Source organism: Gopherus flavomarginatus, chromosome 4 (assembly GCF_025201925.1).
Source record: "Gopherus flavomarginatus isolate rGopFla2 chromosome 4, rGopFla2.mat.asm, whole genome shotgun sequence".
Classification (NCBI taxonomy): domain Eukaryota; kingdom Metazoa; phylum Chordata; order Testudines; family Testudinidae; genus Gopherus; species Gopherus flavomarginatus.
Genome location: NC_066620.1, coordinates 161,859,153 through 161,883,966, shown reverse-complemented (window position 1 = coordinate 161,883,966; position 24,814 = coordinate 161,859,153). Strand labels below are relative to the sequence as shown.

General features: G+C 38.8%; 1 protein-coding gene across 1 annotated transcript in view; it reads left to right on the top strand.

Moving 5' to 3' along the window:
* Nucleotides 1-24,814, top strand: part of COL19A1 (collagen type XIX alpha 1 chain) — a 372,962-nt gene that overhangs the window by 300,793 nt on the left and 47,355 nt on the right. The window contains exons 21-33 of the mRNA XM_050951630.1: nt 1,716-1,769; nt 3,254-3,343; nt 3,653-3,697; nt 3,788-3,865; nt 5,980-6,015; nt 6,112-6,165; nt 6,261-6,314; nt 8,691-8,732; nt 10,199-10,252; nt 11,157-11,210; nt 16,418-16,471; nt 17,675-17,728; nt 22,510-22,554. Coding sequence (XP_050807587.1) covers nt 1,716-1,769; nt 3,254-3,343; nt 3,653-3,697; nt 3,788-3,865; nt 5,980-6,015; nt 6,112-6,165; nt 6,261-6,314; nt 8,691-8,732; nt 10,199-10,252; nt 11,157-11,210; nt 16,418-16,471; nt 17,675-17,728; nt 22,510-22,554 — 714 coding nt within the window. The remainder of the gene's footprint in view (nt 1-1,715; nt 1,770-3,253; nt 3,344-3,652; nt 3,698-3,787; nt 3,866-5,979; nt 6,016-6,111; nt 6,166-6,260; nt 6,315-8,690; nt 8,733-10,198; nt 10,253-11,156; nt 11,211-16,417; nt 16,472-17,674; nt 17,729-22,509; nt 22,555-24,814) is intronic.

Here is a 24,814-nt window from a genome sequence, read left to right as displayed (position 1 = left end):
GGATTTTTTTATATACTTTTGAAACGAATGATGTATGAAATGTCTGAAACAAACAGTTTGTCTGCATTTAGGGCAGAATACAGTCAAGCAAGGAGAACACAGCCAATTGAATGCTTCCTACTGACATGAACATTCTGTTCATTCTTTACGTGCAAGTGCTAACAAGATTAAATGTTTCCCAGTGCAAAGAAAAGTTCAAGTGATATGACTTTCAAGATCTTTTTGACAAAGCTAATTACTTTTCATTTGAATTTGCATATCATAGTTGGGCATGAATACTAGACATCCTTGCCTTGAGTAGATCTACCATTTGCTGTGGAACTTACCTAAGGTTCATGATAGACAAGCATACATTACTTCATGGAATAAATATAATGTAATGTATTAAGGCAGATGACAACTCTATATACTTTCTTTTGGAACAAATGTAGATCACACTTTTCTATAAAGTAATTGAAAATCTTGTGAGGTTAGAGAGTGAACTTGTGTTTAAGCTATTTATGCATGCTTAGGTAATTTTAAATTTTTATTTTATTATTCTTTCATGTCTCTGCATCTCTAGTTGCTTGAATTCTTAGGAGGGAAAGGACAAATATGAAAATCAAAACTTTGATGTGGAAGCAGACATCTGGAGGAGGGACAGAAAGCCATTATTTTGCTGATATTTTTATTTGTTGTTGTCTTTTGAATATTTAAAACTATTTTTTGTTAAAAAAAGGAGATTTGGAGTTAATCAAATGTACAATATTAAAATTTGGTTCCTTGAGGCTTTAAGAGTAAAGAAAATATCAAGCAAGTAGTGCCCAACACCATGCGCATCATATCCCAGTAGCCACAGGCAGGGGCAGTGCAAGGATGCTATACGCCCTAGGTGAAACTTCCACCTTGTATCCTCCCCCATCCTCGAGCCCCTGCCCTGAGGTGCCCCCCTGCAGCAGCTCCCCATCCCCCACCCTCTGCCCTGAGGCACCGCCCCAGCTCACCCCTACTCCGTGCACGAGCACCCCGAGCACGCCGTCGCTGCTTCACTTCTCTCACCTCCCAGGCTTGAGGCGCCAATCAGCTTAGGTGCCACAAGCCTGGCAGCTGGGAGAAGTGAAGTAGCCATGGAGTGCTCGGGCAGGAGGAGGGGCAGGGGTGAGCTGGGGCGGGGAGTTCCCCTGGGTGCTGCCCCCCCACTTACTTGCTACAGGCGTTGCTCCCCTGCCCCAGCTCCCTCCGCCTAAATACTGGCGGCGACTGGGGTAGCCAAAGATCTGGCCACCGCAGTTGCTGCCAAAGAAAATGCCACCCCTCAAATCCTAGTGCGGTCGCCTAAATGGTTGCACCGGCCCTGGCCACAGGCAAACTAGTCCTTTAAATCTAGTAATTTTACTTGTTACTATCTTCCTTTAAACACTGTCAGTTTTCAGGACTTTGGTTTATTTTGATATTTTTTTTTTCCAGAAATCTCTTAATTGAATTTTTTCAGGAAGGTACTGCCCAGAAGGGTATAGAAGGCAATTTTTGGTTAGTAAATATTCATTTAAACAAAATAACATATGCATACTCCTAAAGAAGTTCTCACTTGCATGAATAAGAGGAGTTTAGCTGGGCCTATAATGTATGGTAACTACTCCAGATTAAGTGCTTTTTTCACCTTTAATCTCAGATAGCATACTGACCTGAAAGATGCTGTAATTGACCTAAAATGTTGGTTTTTTTAAATTAACTAGGGTTTACCAGGAGAGCCTGGGATACCAGGAAAACCAGGAATTAAAGGAGAAAAGGTATGCACTAAAATTTGATCAATTAAATTTATGATTTAGAAAATATTAGTCAAATATTATAATCTTGAAGGAGTCTTCCATCCTTCCACATTCATCTATCTAAGTACTTTAAGAATAAATAAAAAACATGCCTCTTGCCTAAAGAGTTTACCTTCTAATGTGTCAATCCAATTTCAATGTAATAATTGAAAGAATCCCATTGACTTAAATGGGGGTGGGATTAGGCCTGCAGTTGGACATACCAGTACTACAGAACAGCAAGGGTTAATTGTGCGCATGTGTGTGTATCTGCATGTACGGGGAGAAAGGGAGAATTATATGGGAAAGATGTGAATTCTGAGATAAGTTGTTGCATTTATACAACTTGGGGTTTGTGTTTTAAAAAAAGCCAATGAAGTACATTAATAGTTTGAGGGTGCAAGCTGTTGAGAAGGCAAGAATAGAGGTCAGCACTGGGGCACGGACCTAAAGAAGCTAGTCTTGTGGAACAGGAAGAAACATAAGGTTGCACAACACACATGATCTGGGAGGATATTTGAGGTGGAAAGGATAGCATGAGAAAAGGCACAAAGTCACTTGTGGAAGAAGGAGTTGGGCTAGCCAGAGATGTGCCGTGTTCGTAGAGTGTAGAGTTAAAGTGAGAAAGATAAGGGAGATGTAGGTAGGAGTACGGCTGAGCAGAGCCTTTAAGGTGAGAAGAGGAAATGTCAGTAATTGAGATGAGGGATTGACTAAGGCACGGACCCAGATTTTTGCAATAGGGATAGAGAGGAGGGATTGGACAGTGGAGATGTTGCAGAGGAATAACTGGCAGGATTTAGAGGCAATCTGGGTATTAGAGGATGAAGGAGGAAGAAGTGTACATATGATACCAGCATTGCAAGCCTGAGTAACTGGGAAAATAGCGGAGTTATTAACTAGATTAGATGGACTCTTGGTCTTTTCTGCTACAGCAAATTCCATGTTCCTATGTTTTGTTTTGTTTTTTTTATCTTGCATACTTACCCGTGTAACATTTTTTAGGGCAAATATATATTTTGTTAAGAAATTAAAAGCTGTAGATGTGTTATCTAAACATGTGTAACAGATTTCAATACGTCAGTACTTCCAAACACCCTGTCATAAAACTCACTACCCTGTAGGATAGGTGTTGGCCTGTCTGATTTACAGTGAAAAATCTCTGCTAGCAGTATAGCAAACACCTGCTTTAGAGTGTGGAGCCTGACTGGCATTGCAAATAATGTTAAAAAGTTGGTTTTGTTTTATAAAACTGGAGTCATGTGTTTGTTTATCAAATAAGCTGATGTAAGTACAGTGGTACATTCTGAAATAGGGCTGTTTAAAATGTTTACCAATACCTAGACATAACAGGTAACAAAGATCTATCATGTAAAAAAGTCATGATAACCAAGACCTACCTTAATGTTAATTTTCCTGAAAGAAAACACTATCATTTCAATTAGTAGTTTATATCTATTCCACAGGGTGATTCTGGTGGAATTACAGGGCCTCCTGGACATCCAGGTCCAAAAGGTGAGACAGGACTCCCTGGGCCAAGTCTGCCTGGGAAACCAGTAAGTACTTACTACAAGGGCTTTCATTGCTTGTTTCCATATAGCACTTCTAGCACTTCTGAAAATGATATGTATAGCAATACTAGTATAATTTTGAAAACAAAATGTATGTTATACCTGTAAAGCAAGTGCATAAACAATACAGTCTAAAATCTCTTGTTAATGCAAGTGTCTTTTCAATGATCTTACAGACTGTGGCACTAATAATCAAGATGTAGACAGATCATTTTTATTTACAAATGCTGACTACCTCTGACAATAAAATTCAATCAGACTCTGTAATTTTAAGGTAGAACTATTGTTTTTTAGGGTCTGGCTGGCACTCCTGGAACCCCAGGTCCACGAGGGCCTAAGGTATACAAAAATTATCACAATTCCTATTTCTAAGAGATACACTGTTTTCTGCTTTTAAAGATGAAACAGAAAGTTTTGTAACCTTATCAGGGTGAAAGAGGACTGCCTGGCATACAAGGGTCCCCTGGAGAGATGGGACCACTTGGAATAGGAATGCAAGGACCCCCTGTAAGTATAGCAAACAGTATATGAGAGTTTTATTTTAGTTATTACTGAGAAATCTATGTAATGATCAGGTTCATATAACATGTTTCAGATTAGATATTCCTGATGTGAGTTCCCTGCTGCGCTGTGATTCCTGACCCAACACCTCTTCTCCTTTCACAGAGCAGAAAATGATATTACTGTCTAGGTCTTGCTGTTAGTCCCCCTAGAACTTCACTTATAAGTGGAGAATGGGAGAGTTGCAAGAGCCTGTGCTCCGTGCCCTCCCACATTAATTGCACATTGCTCTGGGACTTCTTAAAGCTGAAAGTTCTTTTTCTGGCTGACAGCTCTTTTGAATTTGTCTGCCCCTTCTGATTCCAGCACTGGCACATGAGAAGAGACACTAAGCCTCATAAAATATCCTTGGCTGTCAGTCAGTCAGTCAATAACAACAGGCCCCTTCTCTGTGTCATCCCCCATGCCCTGTACAGTAGGTGGGGCAGAGGCAGGTACTCTGCCTCTGGAAAGAAAAGGTGAGGCTGGGCAGCTGGGCAGCAGCTCCAGGGCTTCAGTGTTAGGATGCCTGAATTACAAGAATTAGAGTACTGTGGGTTAATTGTGGGTGCAGAGTCTCTAGCCAGAGCTGCACAACTCAGCACAAGCTTCACACCCATCAAGCAACAACGTCCAGATGTGGCCAATTTCCACCTATATATTTTAAACATGAAATGAGCAAAGGACACTATATCTGGAGTAATCAGAATAAATAGCTGCAGTAGTATGGTCTTTTACATCATTCTTGCTATAAGCAGCACACTGTTCAAAATGCTATTTCATTCTTGCTTCTTAACAACTGCATCTTTATTGCACTTATTACTTCAGCATCCAGTCCATTTCTGGGAGTATCAGTGGTTACAGGAACTTCTTCAGATATTCCCACAAAGTAAATAGAACATATTTTTGAAAAGTAAGACATTGAAAAATATCAATGTTTTTTCTTTAGAATGTAGCTAGCTCCACAAATTATAAACTTCATTACAACAACCTATACTATTTTCTCCCAGCTTTCACTGCTAACGTAAAATGTTAAGGGCCCTAGAGTTTTCCAAGGTTGCAATACCAAGTAGCAGATCTTTTGCCAAGCCTGTGTAAAGAAGTGTTGTACAGAGGCAATCTGTAGTAGTGTGGACTGGAAGATAGATTTCTCCCTCAAGGGAAACTCAGTGCTGCAGTGGATTACATGGGGTTGCTACCCATATTCACCAGGTGAGGGATTTTTCCTTTTGTATTTTCATAGTCACATGTCCACCATTCTTGACTTACTCAAACATCCTCATTATTGTGTGAGCCCCAATAGAGCATAGCTCTATGGTGATCAGGACCCCAGTATGCGCCCCCAGAATTTGCCCCTCCATAAGCCATGGAACCGTCTGCAACTTGGGAAATTATTTGGCCTTAAAAGGATTGAGTTTCAGATAATGCCAGCAGTTGTTCCATAATCCAAGTGATAATCTTTCTTTGTTTAGTTGTCTTGATAGTGTTCAATAATATAGGAGGTAGATGACACAGGTAATGCTCCTGAATTCTACTGTGATGAAAATGGAAATATCTTGTCAGTCCAATACAACATATTAAACTGAACTTTTCACTTTATTGAAATGACTAAGTTATAGAAATCATAATGTTTGAGACAGATGGCTATAAATTCAAATATAAATTTTAAGCAAGTCTAATCATGTAAAAAACAAATTAATGTTATTTAAATGTTTACATTTTTACATTGATTCTTAGGCATCCCACAATTTGTGATGCTTTTGCCTATCGCATTACATAAATTTCAGTTTTCCCTGTAAATTGCAAGCTAACTGAACAGTCCATTTCATAATAACATAACTGTGTCATTAGTCGGTGGCCTTACTTTCCATGTGAAATGGTTCTTAACCAAAATACTGGATCTAATCAACCTTGAACTTTAGCAAAGTTTGGTCCAGATTTGTAACTTGCCATTTCAGCAGGTCTCATTCTCTAAGATGCGCTGAACCAAAAGCCCACATTCAGTATTTTTGGTTCAAGATCACCCCTTTTTTAAAAGCATTGCTGCTGTTATCTGATTCTACATTTGGCTTTTTTTACAGGGTCCTAAAGGTCCATTTGGGGAACCAGGTGCACAGGTAAAATACTTATTGTATAATTTGGAAAAATGAATTTAACTTAACATGTTTTCCAGTTTCTTGAATCATATCTTAAGTAACTGTTCTGTATATTAGGGCCCTAGAGGACACCCTGGATTACCTGGAACTCCAGGTACCCCAGGTGCTGATGTAAGTAACAGTTCTTTATATAACACTATATTGATATATGTGCCCCTTATCAATGACTTAAATTTAAAATGCAATGGTCTTGTTTCTGTTTCTAGGGTGCTCCGGGATCAGATGGGAAGCCAGGACTTCCTGGTCCTCCAGGTGACCCAGTATGTATACAAACTATGCTTGACTTACATTGTGTGGATGCAAGTATCTTAAAACAGAAAGACATCCGATGCCTAGTAGGCCTAGCAAATTGTATTCCAGGGATCAGCAAGCTTTGGTCCATGGCCCACCAGGGCCAGCCCCCGCAGCCCCCATTGGCCTGCAGCAGCAAACCGCGGCCAGTGGGAGCCGTGATCAGCTCAGCCAAGCTTTTTTGCCGGCCTAAGTGGCGGAAGGTCCCACCCCCGACAGAGGTGGCGGAAGGTCCCATCCCCGAAAGACCGACAACGACCAGGGCGGCCGAAGATCTGGCCACCGAGGTCGCTGCCCTCCAAATGTTAGCACCCTAGGTGAATGCCTAGGTCGCCTCATGGGTTGCACTGGCCCTGGGCTTGGCCCACCAGGCCCCTGGTGGGCCGCATGCCAAAGGTTGCTGATCCCTGTTGTATTCAATTGACTGCTTAGTGATTTTTTTTTATTTAGCTCATAACCATAATATTAATGATATTGTAATGTGAGCACTTTCATGATAAATGTCTATTTTCAGGAGGTTATGCTTTAGCTTTAATAGTTTGTTCCAGGCTGCAACTTGGCTTACCATGTCTCAGCGCCAGGAGCAGTTCTGTATAAATTTTCAAAGACTATAGTTTGGTTCTTCTTAAATTAGAAGACCATGGGAAAAATTGCATTGCTCTGACACATTTAAAAAGCTATTATATTATTAATGAAATTTTGAAAGTAATTAGCCCATAATGTGAACTAATTTTCTCGAGTACTAACAAAAGAATTAAATGGCTAAAATGAAGAGACACCTGAAACGAGTATAGATCCTTTTAACATGTTCCCCAAAGTTGAAACTTTACAAGCTTAATTTTGATTTTTAAACAAATGCTGACAGAGGCATCAAAAAAGGTAGATAAACCTCTCAGAATTCCTAGAGCAGCTCTTGGGACCTGTTGCTCAGCAAAGTGAAACCCTTTAGTCACTTGTTAACCTCACTTGTGGTCCTAGAATTATAATGTGATTTGGCCTTTCCTAAGTGGTTTTGGCCAAAGCCGGCTACCATATAACCAGATTTTTGAGAAGGCTTAGTCTCAGATAACAGGTGAGATGCAGTGATAACTCCCTAAGTGTAGGAAACTGTTTAAATCCTAAATACCATCTTAGTTTTTATTTGAGACATGACATATATAAAAAGAAAATAAAAAGACATGGCTATCCCAAACATAAAGCTCCAGTGCTGGGAAACCTTATGGTGTCTTTCAGCCAAATCGCTGCTGCTTACAAAAGTGTGAGTTCAGCCTCTTCTCTAATGAACACCCCTCTCGGTGAGTGTTTAAACCCTGCCATGTAGACAAGTCCTTCTCTAAGAACTTTCCTGACAGATTTTTCAAGGTTTGTGAAACCATGCTGAATGTGGTATGTCCTTCTCTACATTAGCTGTTAAATCATGTTTAGCAGTAGTTCCACTGCACAGGTTGCTGACATCCGTTGTCAGCAAAGGGCAATTTTCCTAATGTACTGAAGACCAAAGTTTGACACTTTTGCTTTCCTGGTGTGGACGGAACCCTTAAAGCTTTAAAAATATTAACATTTGAAATTGGTTAAATCGAAGACAAGTACACACCAGGTTTGACAGTGTATCTAACTGTATATCATGACCAAGGCTGGGTTTTTTTTCCCAACAATCACAGGAGTAATTTAGCTTGTGATTTTTTCATGATTTACAAAAATATCCCTACATTTTGACATGTGAGGATTCATTTTTGGAGCTGGGTGGGTGGATGTAACAGCAACAGCTCAGTCTGTTTCATGGACAACTTTGAGAGATACAAAATTAAACCTAGCACTTGGAAAACTAAGGGAAGACAGGAGGAAAACAGTACTGCTACACGGAAGACCAGATCAAAGAACTAACTGCAAAGGCTTTAATTTTCCAGGGGTAATGATATTTCTCCCTCTTCCTGCAGACATAAAAAAAGACTTAAACATTTTGAAGGGCTAAGCTGGGTTTCAGAAAAGTGCACTCTGATAGCGGAGCTACTATGTTTCAGTGTGTTGACTGTTTTCATAACATAAACACAGTTCTAGCTAGTTCACTACAATAAGGAACAAAGAACTACCTTGGGTAGAAATCATTGACAACATTTTAAAAATATATTTGAATATTTGACTCTTGCATTTTTCATCATGAATACTCTTTATTTTTCTTTAAAATATCATGATAAAACAGTCTTAATCATGACTCATTTGCATAATTATGTAAACTTTTTTTATACCATTGGTACATACGGAAACCATGGACCAAAGATTTAAAGATGTGGGATATATACAGTATATTAAATATTTCTTAAGTGTATGCATGTATTTTTTTTCAGATTGCACTTCCACTTTTGGGAGACATGGGTGCTTCATTGAAGGTAGTATGTTGATACAGGAGGAAGTCTTTCCACTAATATGAATGGGTTGTTCAAAGCAAAATAGACATTGGCATGTTTTCATAAGTCAACTTTTCCTAAAACCAAGGTTATGCTTTACGATATACTGTAAATCACCAAAGTTAAGGGTGTAAGACATTTCAGAGACAGTAAAAGACCTGTCATGTCTGCCATCGGAAAAATTTGGATCCTGATCCAGATCCTTCCTTTGAGGCCTGGGTCCACCTCTTGCTTTTCATTAAACTGCTCAATCCTCTCTTTTGTCTAAAAATAAATCTAGTTGTTCTTCAAGTAAGGTCCCTATGGACACCCTAGTTCCTTCACTCTAGGTGTTCTTGCATCCCCTGCACTTTTGATCAGAGGGCTGGTCTACACTGGGAGGGGTATCGATCTAAGATACACAACTTCAGCTACGTGAATAGCATAGCTGAAGTCGAAGTATCTTAGATCGATTTACCTCGGGTCCTCATGGCGTGGGATAGACGTCCACGGCTTCCCGTGTCTACTCCACTACCGTCACTCGCTCCAGTGGAGTTCCAGAGTCGACGGGAGCACGTTGGGGGATCGATATATCGCGTCTAGATGAGACGCGATATATCGATCCCCGAAAAATCAATCACTACCTCCGATATGGCAGGTAGTCTGGACATACCCGGAGATTTCTCATAGAAGTGTCTGTTCAGCCCACAGATGCATGTTACTCAGTCATGTGCTGAGTGCTGGTGTTATATAGCCATGCATGGGCGAACTGCTCTCAGTTCCTTCTCAACCGCCTCAGGCTGAAGTGGCCTTAACAATTGTCCACGTTATTTTACCTCAATTGTGTCCCCTTAGCTCTTTTAGTAGTTAGTTTATTATAATTGTTCTTAGTAGTAGTTAGTACTTTATAGTAGTTTTAGGTGATGTAATTAAAAAAAATTTTAAATACCTTTTCCAAAAAATAAGTGTTTGTGTGTACATTACCTGTTGTGCCAGGAGGCAATCCTGTTGAGTGACGGACTCTCCCAGTGCTTTGCTTCGGGGAATCTCATGTTTCCAAAAGTGCAACTTCTGTCTCGCCTCAAAGTCTAGAGCCAAGAAACCAGAGAGATCATGCACCAGTTTCTGTTTCATTCACATTTAATATATTATCACTAAAATTACACCACTGGAAGATTTATAATAATGAAACCCTCAGCATCTCCTGTGTTCTTGATTTATGAATGTCTCTGTAGAAAGCTTAGTCGCCACAATTCTATATAGTTCCAACAAAATGTTTGTAGCAACTTCCAGGCTGGTGTTCCTGGATTAATAGGCATTAAAGGAGAAAAGGGAGTAGCATGCTTTCCTAACGGGGATAGTCACAAAGGAAGGAAGGCAAGATTATGGGTGTGACTATATATTCTTATGATCCACTGTTTCTTTTGCTAAAGTTACTTCCCATCATTTTATTTTCCTCTGTTCTCCAGGGTGATACTGGGCCGAGAGGTCCTCCAGGAATCCCTGGTAGGGAAGGGCCAAAGGTAAGTTTATTAAGTAGTGCTTTAGATAACTTTTTTTTTACTCATTAAAAATGCAGGGCCAAATCCTATTTGTCTATCTTATATACTTATAAGGCCCTCACTACTGTAGAATCTCAGAACCTTATAATCTTTGGTGTATTATTCTCACAACATCCCTATGCTACAAAGTGCTGTGATTCATTCCCATTTTACCAATGTGGAACTGAGGCACAGAGGACTGAGTGAGTTACCCAAGGCTATGCAGGAACTCTGTGATGAAACAGGGAATCTCCCAATTCCTAGGGTAGCTCTGCAATCACTGGACTATCCTGAGTACTTACTATATTGTTACTCATGTGAATAGTCTCATTGATTTCAGAGGGACGTATTCTAAACTTGTATTGAAGTCATTAGGAATTGTGCGTTACTGAAGAATTACTAAAGACCACAGGTTTTGACACCTAAATCCCTTAGAGCAAAATCCAATAATAATAATTTAAAAGTATACATTCTGCTTTGAAAAGATGTCTGACCTAGTCTTCTGCGTAGTGTATGCGCAACGTGCCTCAGATGGCACGTGATCAGGGTTCATCGCTGAATTTGGTTCACTGGTTGAATCATTAGCTTCCCCAGCCCAGGCCAATTACTGATGGGGAGCACAACATGAACACTGATCTATGCCCTCGGTGAGCTAGTTGTAGTTTATCAAGCTAACTTTGCACTCAGCCTCAGTCTTTTGGGCCAAATTCAAGCACATAAGAAGTAGGTGTAATGTTTATTGACCTTAGTGGGACCTGTGCCAGGGTGGAATTTGGCTTTGTTTTATTTATGGTCCCTTATTGCTAACCCATAAGCTCCATATTTAAAATAAAACACACTACAGTACGTAAGTTTTCATAATAGTTCAAAAGTTATGCCTTTATAGGGAAGCAAAGGTGAACGTGGAGTTCCTGGGCTCTCTGGAGAGAAAGGTGATGAGGTAAAATTATTTTAATTTCAATAATCGTTATATTACAGTTATTCTTATGTGTACATGAATAAAGGTCCAAACTGAGAATTAAATCCACATATTATCTAATTCTCTAGAATATATGAAGAAGATATATAAGTGTTAGGAAGGCTGATATTAACAGTTTTTTATTCTGAATTTTCCAGATAATTAAGTACTGTTACTCAGTTAAGTAAGGCAGTTTTATTGTTCACATCTCTTAATTTAATTACAAGTTATTGTATATTTAAATGCTAATATTGAGAAGATAATACAGGATGGAGCAATAAATGGGCATATGCTGAGAATGTTTGTTCACATTTTATAACAAATTTGCTTTGACTATATTACTGCCCCTTTAATGTTCATTTTCCAAAAGTATTCTAATGAACAAATTTAGTGGCAGGATTATTCATGTCAACAGCAAATATTAAGTGAATGTAGGAAAATATTCAGAGAGATTCAATTTTGAATTTGAAAATGTGAATATTTTCACGAGATACTGGATTCCTAGGGTATTGTAAGCGAGTAAGGGAACAGAGAAATACAATGTGACCTATTGCCCAATGAAAATGAAATTCCACAGCTCCAATTTTAAATGCCAAATATTTGCAATGAAAGCTCAAGATCAATCTTATGTCAAAAGAATTCACCAGAATTAATCAGCTAATAAATGTGAGTGAATCGTGTGCTCCTTGGAGATAATTTGCCAGATGAAATAGGTAAAATAAATAATCCATTACAGATTATTTGCTGAGCTCTATTAAATACCAAAGCACCTAAACTGAAACATGTTAAATATACTACACTCTTGTAAATGTTATTGCTTGGATAGGAGAGAACGCATCTGAAAAATTATGATCGCTAATATTTGGAATTTTGAATGTATTGATGAATTTCTTATGCTTTCTGGGAGTTTCATGGTACATAGCTAATGTTATTTATGGAGTGAAGGTGAATTTTCAATAAAAATATAGATTGAAAGTGTTTTTCAAACTGAAATTTGTACTCAACACTATCCATCACTTCAAGAGCGTGATGAGGTAAAGTGTGTGTCAGATTTTCACCAAAACTGTGATGGAATGATGATTTTTTACCTTTGATTTAGTCGATATGCTTTCTTTCCTGCACAATTCAAAATAAATCCAGAAAAATGCTAATAACAATGACGAACTAATCAACCGATATAAATGTTAAGGGAAAATTCATATGGAACATCTTATCTTGAGGTGGTGTAAAGAATCAGAATGAAAGTGTTCCGCATTTGCCCCTGCTTGCCCTAGATCTCAGCAGATTACCAAAATATATATATGGTTTCAGAAATTACCATGTTTTTTCTTCCTTTTTGTATTGATACTATTCAGAGAATCTGCAGGGTTGGTGTTTCTTAAATATTCAAGACGTCCTGAGATTTAGAAGACATACTTTAAAATAATTACAATAATAAATAAGGCTCTAAAACATTTTATTTTAAAAATAAATGAGACTGTGGTAAAACAGTAGTGTGGCCTTTCTCTATGTGCACATCTCTGGTGCAATGCATGCAGCAGCAACTTGATACACAGAGAACCAATTTTAAACAATTCTGACAGTATCTAACTGCCAAAAGTTGAGACAAATCTTAGAGGCAATTGAGAAGGTAATAACAAAAAGACCAGGTTATAATTTGCACATAGGCTTTTAAAGAGACTCTTAGAGTAAATTTATTCTAAGTAAATTTTTATTGATTCAATAGGGTGCAGTGCTCACTCAGTCAATAACGAAGCTATTCTAATGCTCCTTCACTATTTGGTAAGTGCTTAGGCACTCCAACAATGTTGGGTAGCTCCAATGTTTTAGCAGATACTTTAGGTTACTTCATTGTAACTGGGTGAATGAATGTTACATCCAGGACACTACATAATGGAGTTGTTACTCCAGTAATGGATCTGAAGTTCTCATGGTTTTTATGATTTGGTTTGATTATCAGAGCCACAAAATGGAACAATAGTTTTAGGGTCTTCTAAAGTTCATTGAAGCCAGTGGAAATACTCTCATAGACATAAATGAGCTTTTGGAACAGGCCCTTAATGATTATACATTTGGAATTACATACTATTTTATAATTCATGGAACTATAAACAAAAACTCCATTTATGCAGCTGAATGATCCAGTGCCTTCCTGATTTAATTCAATGATAAAGTCTCATTTTCTTTAGTGGGAGCAGTATCAGGCCCTCTATTACTCACATATTATGCTTCTTCCATAACTCAGAATTCTCTTTTCCCTGATCTTTCCTCCACTTCTTTCATATTCCCCAGGAGTATCTGGTCTCCGAGTTTCACTATACTTTGAGAATTACACAATTAAGACAATTTAGGTTTTGCAGAGGCCTTTTCATCCTTTCCTGATTTCTCCCTTTTCTTCTTTATCTCTTCTACTTCCCCCTGAATTTTCCCTCCTCTGGGCTCCTTTGCTTTCAGATTTTCTGTGAAGTATCAGGGAAAAGATTATGATCTGCTGAAAGTCATTTCTCTATTTGTATATGTACATCATTAATGCATATGAAGTTATGAGAATTGTATTGTATGGTTGTCACTAAAACATGCTCTAAGTTGGGGAATCAGCCAGATATTAGCTTCCTAGAGGCGACAGGAAGGAAAGTAACCAACACCCAGGTGGAGTGTCAAACAGCCCATCAACAACCATTGTCCAGCAAGGGAGCTACAATGCAGTGACTCACCTGCTTGAGATCATACCAGGGGAATTGCTCAACCTTCCCTAGAGACTCAGTAATGCCCACTAGACATGCCTGGGCTTGTGTGTTCGCCAAGCAAATGGGACTTAGGGTATAAAACAGAACACAACAGGCCCATGCTTCGTCTTTCTCCTTCCTGCACCTATGCTGCGAGAAACCAAGACACTCAGAAGAAGACTGAAGACTCCAACAGAGGAGGCTGGTCCAGGTTTAAGGGACAAACCTGTATATTAAGGATGCAGTATCCAGTGGGTTGAGAATTTAGACTGCATGCTTGTTTTATTTTCTTTTGGTAACTAACTCTGACTTTTTGCCTATCACTTACAATCTATCCTTTGTAGTCAATAAATGTGTTAAACTGTTTATCTTCACCAGTGAGTTTGTATGACGTGTGTGGCAAAACTGCTCAGGTTTGCAAAGGCTGGTGTATATCCACTTTCCACCGATGAAGTGATGAGCCAATTAATAAATTTGCACTGCCCATCTTGAGCAGTGGGAGACAATATATTCTTGAGGTACAAGGCTAGGAGCTGGAGGGATTTGGCTGGTGCCTTTCCCTGTGTGATTCATGAGTTGCTCTGGGAGCATTCGTGCAATCTAGCTGGGTGGGGGGTTCCACATGCGGTTGAGCTGAGTGATAACAGCACCCAGAGGAGTTTGCTGCTGGTCACTAGCAAGGCATTGTGAGAGACCGCCCAGGCTGGAGAGTTAAGGGAGCACAGTGGTCCCACAGTCCCAGGCTGCACCCCAGGGATCCCATCACAGAGGTTTTGTGTGCACACTGAGAAAGCAACTTATGATAACTGAAAGCCACAGTCAGTTTTGGAATGCCCTACAAAGAGCAGCAGCACCACTGACAGTGAGTGCAAAAAACACCATTTTCCCTCACTGCAAGTACATTGTTATAAAAGAAGAAAAACACTTTGGGGAGTTACAGAGAAGTCTTTTTTTTTTGTTGTTGCCATAAACAGATAGTTAAGGGTTAATGCCTCTTTTACCTGTAAAGGATTAAGAAGTTCACTGACACCTGACCAGAGGAACCAATGAGGGAACAAGATATTTCAAAAGGAAGGAGGGAAGTTTCCTTTGTTTAGTCAGTTTTCAGTTTTCAGCCGGAGTGAAAAAGATCAAGGAACCAGCCTCTTATCAGAGTAGTAAGTTTGAGAAAGGAATAAATAGGTTTATGTTTATTTCTTTGTAACCTGTCTCGTGCAATTAGAGGAAGAATCAAATTGGGTATTTGGGTATTTTCATTGGTGTAATTAAGTGTTTGCCCAGGGGAACATCTTCTATGTTTTGAATCTGTTGTCTGTGAGAGTAGCTGGTATGCTAATCTCTCCCAGAGGGTTTTCTTTTACCTTTCTTTTCTTTAATTAAAAGCCTTTTTTTTTTTTAAATAACCTGATTGATTTGTCCTTGTTTTTAGCTCCAAGGGGGTTGGATCTGTGTTCACCAGGAAATTGGTGAAGTCTTTCAAGGCTACCCAGGGAAGGGAGTGCTTGGGGGTGGTGGCAGCCAGACCATATCTAAGCTGTTAATTGAGCTTAGAGCTTCTCATGCAGGTCTCCCACATCTGTACCCTAAAGTTCAGAGTGGGGAAGGAACCTTGACAGTTGTTCTTTTGGAAACTGAGACCTCCAATCCTATGCTGAGAACTTTTAGGATCTCAATGTGGAAATGATACGGATAATGGGCTACTTATCTTTGTTCAGATATATTACATCTGCATAGTGGCTAAGTGTCTTTTCTCTTCCATCGCATGCTCATCACCAGATGTTGCACTAGTACTCTGAATATTAACTGATACAATCATTCCAGGTCTTTTTAGTATTGATATAAGGCATGGATTATAAATTCAAACAAAGAGATTTAGCTATTCACCTTTGAGATGAAGCCTTATTAAAACTATTAAATATATTTTACACGCATGCTGAATGCTAGTGAATTTTCAGGCCATAAAATAGAATTATGACCAGTAGCTGGAGGAAAAGTGTGCAGTAGTTCTTTAAGTACTATGACAAAAAATCCATACTTTTTTATTTACATAAAACCAAAATAATTGGGATATTAGGCACAAAGCAATATGCTGCTTAGATAATATCATATAATACTGAAAAGTGTGAACAAATGCCTTTCTGAACAGGAAGAAAGTTTATAGTGATAGGAAAAGGAAAAATTATTTCTGTACTTTGCTCAGACATCATGCTCTTATCTACAGAGCTAAAGAGGAAAAGATAAAAAGGACAGAAGTTACCAACAGTAGTGATGGGGAAGAGTGTAATTTATCACTCAAACAAGAGGTTATCTATTATATGCTACTTCAGAACAGTATATGTTTGTTTAGCTAAAAAATAATTTGTATATAAACTGTAACAGTGATGGGTATGATGAATATAATGGATTTCAAGATTAAACTTGTGTTATGGAGGAAAATATTCATAAATGTTTTTAATTCCTCAGGGTCTTCAAGGTGTTCCAGGACTCCCTGGTCTAACAGGAGCTAGTGGACCTTCTGTAAGTGTTTTATATAATCTATGATCTAATCTACTCCTTTGGAGGTTACAATAACTGTGTAGTGAACCCGTTGTACTCAATATCAAGATGTAATGAAAAGGAGACTAGGTTGAGCCAAATGTTAAAGATGCTAATAAATCCAATAATCCAATACTAATTGAAAATTAAAGATGTTATTTTGGGAGTAATGCTTTAGCTTACAGAAAGATGAGATAATTTAATATGAGTTTGTGACTCCAGAGATTTAACTTGCACTTAAGTAATAGCTTCATATTGGTTCTTCATATTTGTAGCCTGTTCTTTTCTCTGGTGCTAATAAAGAGCCAGAGTCTGCCTTCGGTTGACTTCTGGGGAGTTGAATGAATGTCATTGTAAGAGTAACAGAAGTTGGCCCAAGTAGTTTTGTAGAAACAAGTTTGTGTTGTGAGTTTAAATTCCTGAAAATGTTGCCATTGTCAGAACCATTATTGTGTATATAATTTATAATATGTTTCTTGGTGATTATTATCAGGAAATCTATACACAAAATTGATTTTAATTATGTAATAACTTTCAGATAATTATGCATCTGAGCCCAGATTATTGGTATAATGTTAGTGATAAATTCTAATAATAATTCAATTTGAACACTCCGAAAACACTGAATCCTGAAAGTTAGTAATTATAAAGTGTGACTCTAAATTGGCTACTAATATAGAAAGCCAGCGAGCCACATTTGTAAAGCAATGATAGAAAATGTTATATCGTTTCCATACCCTTAGGAGATACTGTTACATTTTACTTCCTAATTTAAAAGATGTAGATCACGTTGTTTATTGTGCTTATTTTTAATTTCCTGACTGCTTGCAGTACTGAAGTTAAGCTTTCTTTCAAAAACTATAACACATTTAGCAAAGCATAATGGGTAATTATGTAAATTGTCATTTAAGCAGCAAGGCATAATTCTTAGCAGTATCAAAAGGTGCCAGTTAAGGTCCCTACATTTAGTCTGCCAAGGTGAAAATGCAACCACAAACACGAGTTTTACCCTTCATAGGGCTTATCAGTTGTATGCAGCTGTTGTATCAGCCAGAAGAAATATAAGCCTAGAGGAGAGACTTAATTAAGTTGAAATGACCTTCAAAAAGTATGAGTTTTAATAACTTAATTGCAATGCAGAATACCTTGTTGTTCACTAATATGAACCAATCCTATGTGTTTCAGGGAACAGTAGGAAGACCTGGACATCCCGGTCCAGTTGGGGCAAAAGGTGAAAAGGTATTCAACATTATTCTTTATTTCAGTTCCAGTGAAGGTCTATGAAGAATTCCCTAGTTCCTTTCCTCACTTATGATTTTCTTGACATGCCAGAAACAGAGCATGACTACCCACGGAGTCAAAAGGCTTTATGGCGCAAACAGGAATTGCACAGACAATATTGCTACCATTTTTGACGCAAGTCGTTAGCCAAAATTTATGGTCCTGCAAGGTTGTTTCTGTTAAGAGGAGAAATTGATGTTGAAGCCAGGTATTTCTATGATGCAATCCTGTATCTCTGTGAAGATATACACAGCCTCTTTCAGCCAGCTCCTTAGTGTTATGCTCCCCTTTTCATGTCTGTTTCTAATGTTTCTTGCTGCTTCCCTCTTTTACACATGCACACACTGCTCCAATCCAATCAGTCTTCCACCCCTGATAAGAGCACAATGGAACCCTTCTTGAGCCACATATCTAACTCCTACCTGAGCCTGGCATGTGGCTTTTTTTTAAGTGTAGGTCCATATTGTTTCAGAGCTCAATGTTTATATTTATTCTGAATGATGGATTTGAACATTTCCTCTAACAAAACAATAGCAGCAGCAAAGATAGGTACTCACCTTCCTCTTCCCAGTCACTTAAAACAAAATTAAATAGAAGAAACTTCCTTGTTAACTCAGTACACAGGTCTACTCATAAAAAGTCTGGTAAAGCAAAGTTCCAATAATAACTGACTCAGATGCAGGACACACATTTTCTGTTCTTAGATTTCTGGTTGAGGCTAGCTGGTGGGGTTCCAAGCTCTTTGGAGGACAGGATCATAATTCAAGATGTTCGTGATAAATTAGAGAGAGAGTCTGAAATCAATAAGACAAAATTCAGTAAAAACAAGTGCAAACTTCTGCAATTGGGAAAGAAATATCAAATGCACAATTACAAAATAACTTGCTACAGCAGGACAGAATCTGGGGGTTATACAAGATCACAAATTGAATATGAACCAACAATGTCATAGTGTTGTAAAAAAGGCAAATGTCATTCTGGGATGTATTCACAGCAGTGTCATACCTAAGACATGGGAGGTAATTGTTTCATTCTACTTGGAACTGGTTAGAGCTCAGCTGAAGTAGTGTCCTGTTTGGAGCACATAATCTAAGAAAGATGTGGATAAATTGGAGAGAGTTCAGAAGAGAGCAACAAAAAATGATGATAGGTTAAGATGATAAGAAAACTTGACCATGAGGAAAGGTTAAAATAATTGGTCATGTTTAGTCTACAGAAGAGAAGTCTGGTGTGGGGGACATAAGTTTTCAAGTACGTGAAAGGTTGTTATAAAGAAGACGGTAATCTACCGTGTCCACAGAGGGTAGAACAGTTAATTGGCTTGGTTTGCAGCAAGGGAGATTTAGATTATATATTAGGAAAAAGTTTCTAACTGTAAGGATAGTTAAACACTGGAATCAGTTACCAAGGAAGGTTTCGGTATCCACATCATTGCAGGTTTTCAGAACAGGTTAGGCAAATACCTGGGGGTCAAAAGATTTAATAACTATGGTAAATGCACTATATAGATCATCCAAAAGAGTGATTCAAGCATGTTTGAGCAACAAGCCCCTTTGAAGCAATAATCAGACTGCGTCAGGGTTGACCCTCAGTCTGCTGCTGTGTATCATATTGATGGACTACATCAGCAGAAAGATCTTAATGGGAAAAAAATCACAAGTTGCTGTATGCAGACAAAATAGCAATATGGATGTTCTCAAAAGAAGGCCTTGGGGAAATAATAAATCAGTGATTTGACTAGCTAAGCATGCCTGGGATGAAAATTAACATGAGTAAGACTGAGGTCATGTAGGTCAGTAGAGTTGCCACGGGAAACTGGATCTAGAGATTAATGGAATACAGCTACACCAAACTGACCAGTTTAAGAACCTTAGTGGCTGGGTTACAGAAGACAGTGAGGTAGTATATCAGATACAGTTAAAACTAGAGAATGCTGGAAGAGTAAGGAATAACATAGCAGGTTTTGTACGACAAGCATATGCCATTTACAGAACACGAGTGCATCCAACAATGTTGTATGGCACAGAAGCGTGGTCACTAAAGAAATGGTAGCTTCAATACCTACAGGTTTTTGAGATGAGATACCTTCAAAGTACACCTTTACCTCGCTATAACGCAACCCGATGTAACATGGGTTCACATATAGCACGGTAGCGGTGGGGCTCTGGCGGCACTTTAAAGGGTTCAGGTCTCTGGCTGCTGTGGGGAGCCCAGGGCCCTTTAAATCACCACTGGAGCCCTGCCGCTGCAGCAGTGGGGCTCAGGTAGCGCTTTAAAGTGTCCGGGGCTCCGGCTGCTGCGGGGAGCCCCAGGTCCTTTAAATCACCGCTGGAGCTCTGCCGCCGCTATCCCGGAGCTGAGGCAGCGGGGCTCGGCCGGCGATTTAAAGGGTCCGGGGCTCCAGCTGCTGCAAAGAGCCCTGGGCTCTTTAATCACTGCTGCAGCCCTACCACCGCTACCCCGATATAATGGCGTTTCACATATAACATGGTAGGGATTTTTGGCTCCCCACGACCGCGTTATTTCGGGGCAGAGGTGTATATAGAGTTTGAAAAGACAGATTTCAAAATGAAAGCATTAGAATGGAAGTCAAGTCTATGATGTAGCTGACAAAATCCAGGAAGCATGACTTCACTGTTTGGACACATACAGAGGATGAATGAAGAGGACCTGGTGAAGATAGCATGGCATGAGAAGATGGTAGGAAAGAGACCCCAAGGAAAGCTGAGGAAGTGGTAGGTGGATTGCATCAAAGAAAATGGTAAGCAGGTGGACCTTAGTGCAGCCTGAGACAGATGTACATCCTGTTTGTGTGACATCCTGATGATGAAATTAGGGGAAGAAGAAGAGGAAGAAGTTAGACAAACACCTCTCAGGGATGGTGTGATAGTTCTGGGTATCTAGGGTATCCTTGTGAGTCACCTTGTTACCCACTCACCTCCTGGCAAATTAACAATAGGTGTGTCACAGTCCCCAAGCTCCTTTGATGCATTCCCCTATAGTGTCCAGCCCTTTGTTCATGGAACACTTGCAGGAAAACCAACTTGTATAATTCAACTCAGGATTCTCATCTTGCTTAATACCACAGCACTGAGATATATTTATAGGGAAAACAATGTGTTTATTATCAAAGATTCAAAAGATAGTGAGTAATGATAATGGAAGCAAAAGGTTACATAAAAACCAAAATCATAACTCACTTTTTAGAGACTACACTTCTGTCTGAAGAAGTGTAATCTCCCCCCAAATGTCTTCTGAAGCATTTCAACCAAGACTGGTTGAGATACCATTTTCATGAATGTAAATTTACTGCCCATTTACTTCCTAAGTGCAAGATGACAGGCTGTCTTCTCTGTTCCCGTAATATAGTCCAGCAGACCTTTGAAGTGTATCTCAAGATATTCCCCTGTTGTGTGCTCTTCTGTGTTGTCTTTGTATCTCTCTGTTGACTTTGTATGTAATGTTCCAACATTGTGTCTGCTTACAATGCTTAATTTACTGGCCAACAAGGAGAGAGGAGAATAAACATCTTTTGTCTGTCAGGAACACTTTTTTTCCTGCACCTCTGCTGTGATACAGAATCTAAGAACATATTTTCAATTTACATATATAACTCCTCACCTAATAGGAGGAGTTATACGTTCACAACTATATTACCAAACAGTATGACACTGGCTTTCATTTAAGGCCTCACACAACTATCTTTGGTGAATGAGAATGTATATACCAGAATCAGAATATTCTTGTAACACACTTGCCAGTTGGCACTGAGGGTTTATGGGTCACAGATCATCTAGGTGTACTAGATCCTGTGTCATCGTGGGATAGACCTCAGTGTGGGATAGATGGTCTAGATAACTTCTCACGGACTCTTCCAGCCCTGCATTTCCATGATTCTGTGTTTTTATTGACTCGTAATAGTGACATTACCAGAAGAACTCACTTTCATGAGACAGTGCTTCATGTCATAACATAAAAACGTAGCAGCCCATGCTTGTTCAGAGTGTCCACTAGTATGTAAACTGTTTTGGGAAACCTACTCACATGTATTACATTTCAGTCCATGTCAGCCCAACAGGCAACAGATATAACCTACCCACAGTTAGGCCATCATCACAATTCACTACAAAAAGTGATGAATTCATTCTTTCTGTCATATTTCAATGATAGGTTTGTTCTTGTTTTGTTCTGGGTTTTTGTTTTGTTTTGTTTTTGTTTAAGTAATGGTGGTTTCTTTATAACTTAATCCATACTGAAGATTATGTTCAACAAAGTGGTTTATGATTCATGAAAATTATTCTGAACTTTTGTTTTCTAAAGTTTGTTTATTGCTATGAATTTGAACATCTTTCTCGCTGCCTTTTCTCCCAATAATATGAAGCATATATTGTATTCAGTTACTCAAATCGCTCTAGCTTACAAGTAAAACTATTATGTTAAAATTTCCATAAGGAAACGTGTTGCAAATAATCAATGTCATAGGGCTAAGACTCTAGATCTAATATAAAGGTATTATCCCCGTATCAGCTTGCTCGCTTGTTTGTTTGTTTATTTGTTATTTTACTTAGGGTATTAAGATGAAACTAGAGAGGGGGAGGCCAAATTAACCTCTTATATAGCTGTACTTATCCAAAAAAGAGAAGGAGGGTCATATAGATTATATTTCTTGTTTATTATCATTGTGCTAGGTATTACATTAGTTTCAGTAAGTGAAATGTATGAATCTTATACTGTCATAGGGTAATGAGGGTTCTCCTGGAAAGCCTGGATCACCTGGACCTCCAGTAAGTCATTTGTTTCATATTTTGAATAATATATTTTGATAATTTACCTAAGGATGTCGTGGATTCTCCAAGTCCTTGAATCAACATTGGATGTCTGTCTAAATCTAAAATATATGCTATAGCTCAAGCAGAAACGTATGAACTTGATCCAGTAGACATTTGGGCAGTCTTGCGCAGGATGAAAGATTACATGATCATAATAGTCCCTTTGGGCCCAAACTCCTAATGACATCAGTAGCCAAGATTTCACCCTATGTATCTCTGAAAATAATGAGTACTTTTTTTCTGTAAAGCGCTCTTCATAAAATATTTCTTTTTAAAAATACAAGACAGTAAAATACAAAATGGTTTAAGAATATAACAGGCAGGCATGGAGAAAATATATTAAAAACATATGAGGTTTGAGGGGACAGATTCTTCCTTTATAAACCTAGAGTCAGAGTGTAGGTCACCTGTTCAGGTTGTATATGGCATCTTGTACAGCCAATGGGTTGTAGTAGTATCTGACTGCATGACCATTCCCTATTCTGCCCGTTTTTCATTCCTCACATCCACAACTGTGGATGTGAGGAACTATTCTGCTGCAGCCTACTGGTTTCACCAATAAAGTATATGGAAATTAAAGTAAAATAAAACGAGCCATATTTATTTACATTCATTTGTTTTGCATGATAGAACTTCACATTTTAAAGTTTTCTGAACTCAAGAAATTTCTCTTTTGTACTGAAAACACATTGTAGTTCAAGTGCAAATTGATTTGGGGATGGAAAAGGTGTGTATCACCTTGTTCTTCACTTTGTCATTCTCCCTTTTCTTATGCATACATTTTATAAATCTCCATATATGAAAAAAGATTACATCCGTATTTCCTTCCTTCACCTTAAATAGCCTGTGAATAGAATTTGAAAAAATATAAATTTCTTTTCAGAAGCAAAAGTTTCATCCATTTGTATCTTGAATACACTTGAGTTAACTTGTGCTTTTTGTGCTTTAGCAGTCAACAGGCTGTAAACATTTAGCATAAACTGATAGTTCAGCTATTGAATTTTATTGAATTCATAATTTTCTTCTGAATTTATTAGTGTCTCATCTGTCAAATTTGAGCATTAATTCAAAGCTATAGTACAAGCACCTATATTCTTGAAGTACTTGAAGCCTGACTCAAATGCTTTGCAGTTTTCATTTAAAATGTAACTTTTTAAGGTGATAAAAAAGAAACGTACAATACCTTGAATTCCTTTACCCACATCATTTGGCCAGTCACATAAATGGTTTGGCAATTTTATATAATAAAAATTATCCAGTTACCTTAGGATTCATGAGCCTTCATTTTCATAAGCTGATAAAAAGCCCAATCCTCCATTCATCATACATCCCAAACTCTTAACTGACTTCACTGGAGTTTTTGCAGGACAGACCTGTCACAGTTCAGAGCAGTTGCACCTATATTCCCTCTCTAAGGTCCCACAAGGGCACCCACTCATAGACTTTCAGCAGCCCAGCCGCCACCACTCTGGGCATAGACACGTCTTTCTCTCTTCCAGGCTCCCTGCCTACACAGTGTTCCTCAGGAAAGTCAGACTGCCTAAAAAGGCCTGCTTTACTTTTCTCCTCAGAGATGTTAAACAGGGTAATTGCCACAATTAAGTTACCACACAGCTCTTTCTAAGCAAATACGTTTATTTTAAGGAAAAGTGTTACAGAGAAAACATGTTAACAATAAAAGAACCTACTTACGTGTCAATAAACATACGAGAGATCACCCCCTGACTACAACAAGGGCTGTAACCAGTGAATCATCCTTCGCATCCCACCAAGGGTTTATTCTATGGTCACAAGTTCATAACAACAGTTAGCTCAGAACAAACACAAAGACTGGGCCATGTCCTTCCAAGGATTGGGGCCCCCCTTGGACAAAAGTTTCTGTCCATTTGCTGGATCAGGAAGAATGCACTGAATCAGTTTTAAGTCTTTTCTTTGTTGGCCCCTGGAGAATCCGGTTTGAACCAGTATTTGAGAACCTCTCTCCAGGGTGGTAGCCCTCTGGAAGTGTTACAACCTGAGTGAATTTGCTTAACCACCTCCCACTCCTCTTAGTTCCTGGAGAGCTGAGCCCCCCCTCCTCCATGGAATTACACACAGTCCCTGACCTACAAAGATAATAAACTGAATTCAATAAGGTTGGACCAGGATATTGCAGGTAGTTGCCATATCTGTCACAAGACCCATTAACAGAAATGGTACTTTGGCTTTGTTGTGT